Below are 4,499 nucleotides of genomic sequence, written 5' to 3'. Positions count from 1 at the left end.
ATGTTCATGTCCACAACTAATTTATAATTATGTTATCCACGCTTTCGTGTCTACGTCCACATTTTGTTTACACATTAATATATATAATATATATATGAACATGGATCTTAAAAGATAGAGAATTTTATATATAGTTTATTATGACAATTATTTTTGTTTAATATATTTTAGAACTTGAGATAAAAGTAAATAAATACATAAAGTAAAATAAGAAAAATAATAAAATGAAATAAGAAGAGAAGAGAGATTCTCTTTAGTTTAGGCTCATAAGAGTCTTTTTGACAAACAAAAGTGTGTCTCAAGTGATAAGTGTCTTATAGTGTAATTTGAACGTGAGAAAGTACCTCTAGATTGTAAAAAATTCTTAAGCCAATACATTACCTCGCTTCTATGAACATGAAACATAAAAAAATAATGTAACAGTTTAAAGAAAAGATCGCTGGACCTCTAAATCTGAGTCATTGTTGTATATATGAATCTTCTCAAAATTGACATGTATTCTAAAGGAACCTGTTTTGGTCCGTATTAGCTAGGATTAAACTAAATATTATTTGAGGTTTAGATACCAAAACAAGCAGTTGACTCTTTAGACTATTCCTAGAATATTATTTCAAACTACGAATCTGGTTCATTATATACGATGGATCACACACAAGAAGTTGAACACCACAACTCGGTAACTCTCGTTGCAGAGATTCACCATCTTCACAACAAGATCAAAGATATCTGTATGATAATCCTTGAAGGCAAATATCTTCATCTCCTCCAAACACGGGGAAGACTCCAACAAATGCTTCACCATTCTCATCTCTCCCGTTGTCCCTCCACAACTTTCAATTTGTATCTTTTTCAGTGGACAAGATGTGAGCCAAAGATTTTTGTCCTCCCGTGAAATGGAGTCCCAAAGAAAGAGACGCTGAAAGAACAAAACCTACAATAAGAGCATGATTAATCCGAGCTCTTAATTTGGGGTTTTTAACTTATGATTTGACATTTTTTTTTAATACTTTTATCCGGGTTCTTAGAGCATGATTAACCTGGACTCTTAATTTGGGGTTATTAACTCATGATTTGACATTTTTTTTGTTTTTGATTTTTTTCTTACACTTTTCGACTAAGAACCGGTTCTTATATCTTTTATTTAAGAGACGGTTCTTAGCCTTTCTTAGTTAAAAGTTAAGAAACGTTCTTACCCAAAGCTAAGAACCCCATCCTAAAAACCTGGGTTAATCATGGTCTCTGGAGTATCAAAAGAAATGCTCATGCTCGTTGGAACATGTACTGTCATGCTTTCACAACCCTCGGCTCGGAGAGTTAGCTTCTTAAGGCTTGCACTTGACACTGTATCACCCCAAGGTTTCCACAGAATGTTTTTTACGTATAACTCATCGAGCACAGGGAAAGCGGGAAGTAGCATCTCAAGCTTATCCTTACAGCGCAAATCTCGGCTAATAACTAGAGTTTTAAGCTTTGGTAAGAAAGTGCCTTCAGCTCAAGGCCACCACTGAACGTTGCTTAATTTCAGCTTGACTAGTGTCCTACTGACGAACATCTCTTGAGGCAGAAGATAATCAAGATCATCACGACCATCTTCATGAAAAGTTCAAGGTCTGAAACACCATGACGCAGCACGTTACGTATCCAACGATTCAGATCATCTGGATGAACATAGTTTTTACACTTTAGGGATACTTTATTAATGGAAATATTACCCTGCAAAGCCAATCCCTTTCCATAAAAGCCATGAAGCTCCGCATAGTTCCATACATATCCTCCTTGCGAATAGCACCATAAATTGCACAAGAACACAGAGCCGTCTAATTGCACGATCTTGTTATGAGAACTGATGTCAAGATTGGGGACCAACGTAAGAAGATTGCGCCACCTCGTAGAGAGAACAGATGTCAAAGCAGCAAGCTTTGTCGGAAGGAAGGACAATATATGGCTAAGAACCTCGTCAAGTAGACCGCTAATATGATCCATCTCTAAAGTCATTGTCTTCAAACTTTAAGACTTGAAACACTATGGAGCAGATGTCAGGTACTATACTTCCATGTGTTGTTTTTCTTTTAGTGTTGCTATCTGTCTTTTACACGAAACAAATGTCTTGCTATCTTTTGTATGCCAGGAACTTGGAAGTCTAAGACACTTAACAGATGCAGGGAATCTGATTGAAGTCCCAGACCTTCTTTATAAGGCAAGGAGAGTGTTTTTGTCTTTGTTACAGCCTTACAGGGGAAGCTTATGCATCTCACGCTTGCTTACTGCCCAAACATTCCAGTGCTTGGAAATGGAGTGAAAATACTGGTCTTAAACGGAAGAGCGATCGAACAAGTGTCAAGGTGCAAGAGGCTCCATAATCTCCCTCACACGGAGAAAAGTGAAAACATTGAGGTTTCTTTGTCTTAATGGATGCATTAATATCACTGATCAGAAGTTGCAGGGGAAATAGAGAAATATGGAATTCAATCTGAATATGGAATTCGTGAAAGGGTTTCCCACTCTAGATAGTTGAACCACAAGATATGATGTATTAATATCACTGAGAACCAACATTCTTATTATTACCGTTGTTTTTCAAATCTTTGATGTGTATAGTAAGCACAAGATATGTAACAAAAGGTTCTTTTAGCAAACAAAACACGCATGTTCTTCCTCATTATTGAGTTTACACATCCCATTTCTGATCTTACAAGGAACCAACAACATTGCATATTACCTTTATCATACTGAGATTATTTACTTGTCATCAACTCCGTGGATGTTCTTCTTACGGGCAAGCTCTCGCGCCATCTCTCGTAGCTCCTCGGGTGAAGGAGGTCGAGGTGCCTCCTCAGGGTACACAACATATGATCGCTGCAAAACCAAAAAAATAAATAATTGAATCCATTGAGCATTAAAGGAAACAATTCAGATCATAATATACACATGTTACTAAGCAACAATCAAGCGAAACATATCAATTTTACATTTCTAATCGATCACGATGATATTCAGTAAGAGAGAGAGAGAGATTACATTTCCCATGAATTTCTTGATATTGGTGCTATTGTTGGCGAATGTATACATAAGACCGATAGGTACAGCGACGTAGAAACCGAACTTGACTATCTCCAAGATCCCTTTCGATGTTCCTACAGCCGACATTTTTTTCTTTCCCAGAGATCAGATTGGATCCAACGACGAGCTTTTTAGGGTTTTTCGATTGAGAAATTGGGGGGCAGAGCCTATTCGTCTACTTTAATGGGCCGGTGTATTGCTTGTTTACGACCAAGCATGTCAAAGCCTCTTTATAATTTTTGAAGCCTAAATAAAAGAGCTTTGGGCCTGGCCTCATCGAGTCATTCATTGATTCCATCAACCCTTGAAAAAGCTTTAGAGAACACATACAAAGACTCCTTATATCATAAATAAACAAGTCTCCACGTCTGTATTTTGCCGAAAGGGCTTTGGTTCAAACAAGACAGAGATAGCCATAGCTATACATCTATAAAAACAATTCTTGCAGCGGCTACAGTTGTACTATGATCATACAGTATGATACTTAAATGACCATTGATTGTTTTATTTCATCACTGTTTTTTTCATTTATATTTTACTTGGTGAATATTTATCCTTTTTTCTTTTCTACGAATTTTAGTAGACATTTTGTGTTCTTACGAGCAAGCTCTCTCAACATAAAAAAAAAAGTTTCTCCAAAATTGAATCCATGTTTTATAATTTGCAAAAAAAAATCACATTGAGGGTTTTTTTGCAGAAAACCCTTTATAAAACTATAAACAAATATTTTAACTCAACTCCAATAGGAGCATGTGTTAAATGGAGTAATGTTAAACCAGTCCATTTTTTTTTGTCATCAAGCCAGTCCATTATAGACATAATCATATAAAACATAAAAATAATCATATTCTGAATTTATTTTTTTTTTAAACATAAAACAAATGTTATCATAGTAAGCGTGTTTTAATAGCAACACAAAATTATCTACTGAATCCTACTATATAAAAGAGACTAAATTCAAGGATTTTGGGACTATCCACCTCAGCCAAAATATTCTCATCAAAAAAAAATTAGAAATAAATGTCATTTAGAAGATAATTAACTAATATACGACTTTTGATATTTTTAGAAATTTCAAATTTGTAACTGCTAATTTATTAATAGAATCATATATCTAGATTGAATTATGTTCTATTTTTAATCGTTAGACTTCAAGGGTAAATAAATTATTAATTTATAATATATATATAGTTTATAACTTTATATTGTAGTTATAAATAAAGAGAAAATAATCCAGGAGGGTGAAGAAGCTCATGTAAAATTATGTAATTAAAATGGTAAAATGGTGAGTATGATGAGGTGAATCTAAGAAAATTTGTTGTACAAATTATGGTGCTTTATTTGTCCATTATAATGATTTAAAATAAAATATATATTCACATAAATAAGTCAATATTTGTTGTTTTTTTTTTGGTAAGATGTTAAGATTATCATTTTCT

At 34.2% G+C, this 4,499-nt stretch overlaps 2 protein-coding genes across 2 annotated transcripts; both read right to left on the bottom strand.

The window, feature by feature from the left end:
* Window positions 1-631: 631 nt before the first annotated feature.
* Window positions 632-1,995, bottom strand: LOC106308697 (putative F-box protein At3g58950). The gene is made up of 3 exons (XM_013745828.1): window positions 1,713-1,995; window positions 1,283-1,341; window positions 632-916 (listed from the first exon to the last, which is right to left on the bottom strand). The coding sequence occupies exons 1-3, from the start codon at window positions 1,993-1,995 to the stop codon at window positions 632-634; spliced, it is 627 nt and encodes a 208-aa protein (XP_013601282.1).
* A 616-nt stretch (window positions 1,996-2,611) lies between these two features.
* LOC106309857 lies at window positions 2,612-3,246 on the bottom strand. The gene is made up of 2 exons (XM_013747000.1): window positions 3,019-3,246; window positions 2,612-2,856 (listed from the first exon to the last, which is right to left on the bottom strand). The coding sequence occupies exons 1-2, from the start codon at window positions 3,145-3,147 to the stop codon at window positions 2,740-2,742; spliced, it is 246 nt and encodes an 81-aa protein (XP_013602454.1). The 5' UTR covers window positions 3,148-3,246; the 3' UTR covers window positions 2,612-2,739.
* Window positions 3,247-4,499: the final 1,253 nt, after the last annotated feature.

The sequence above is a fragment of the Brassica oleracea genome, chromosome C8 (genome assembly GCF_000695525.1).
Source record: "Brassica oleracea var. oleracea cultivar TO1000 chromosome C8, BOL, whole genome shotgun sequence".
Taxonomy (NCBI): Eukaryota; Viridiplantae; Streptophyta; class Magnoliopsida; order Brassicales; family Brassicaceae; genus Brassica; species Brassica oleracea.
The sequence above is the reverse complement of the archived record's forward strand: the minus strand, read 5'-3'. Positions and strand labels throughout refer to the sequence as shown.

Excerpts from the sequence above, each read along its gene's own strand:
- LOC106308697 (XM_013745828.1), bottom strand. The coding sequence starts at position 1,995 with ATGACTTTAGAGATGGATCATATTAGCGGTCTACTTGACGAGGTTCTT. Across the intron at positions 1,342-1,712 it reads AAAGGGATTGGCTTTGCAGG|TGTCAAGTGCAAGCCTTAAG; the intron begins GTAATATTTCCA and ends GGGGTGATACAG. Across the intron at positions 917-1,282 it reads AGGGTTGTGAAAGCATGACA|CGTCTCTTTCTTTGGGACTC; the intron begins GTACATGTTCCA and ends TTGTTCTTTCAG.
- LOC106309857 (XM_013747000.1), bottom strand. The coding sequence starts at position 3,147 with ATGTCGGCTGTAGGAACATCGAAAGGGATCTTGGAGATAGTCAAGTTC. Across the intron at positions 2,857-3,018 it reads TCAAGAAATTCATGGGAAAT|CGATCATATGTTGTGTACCC; the intron begins GTAATCTCTCTC and ends TTGGTTTTGCAG.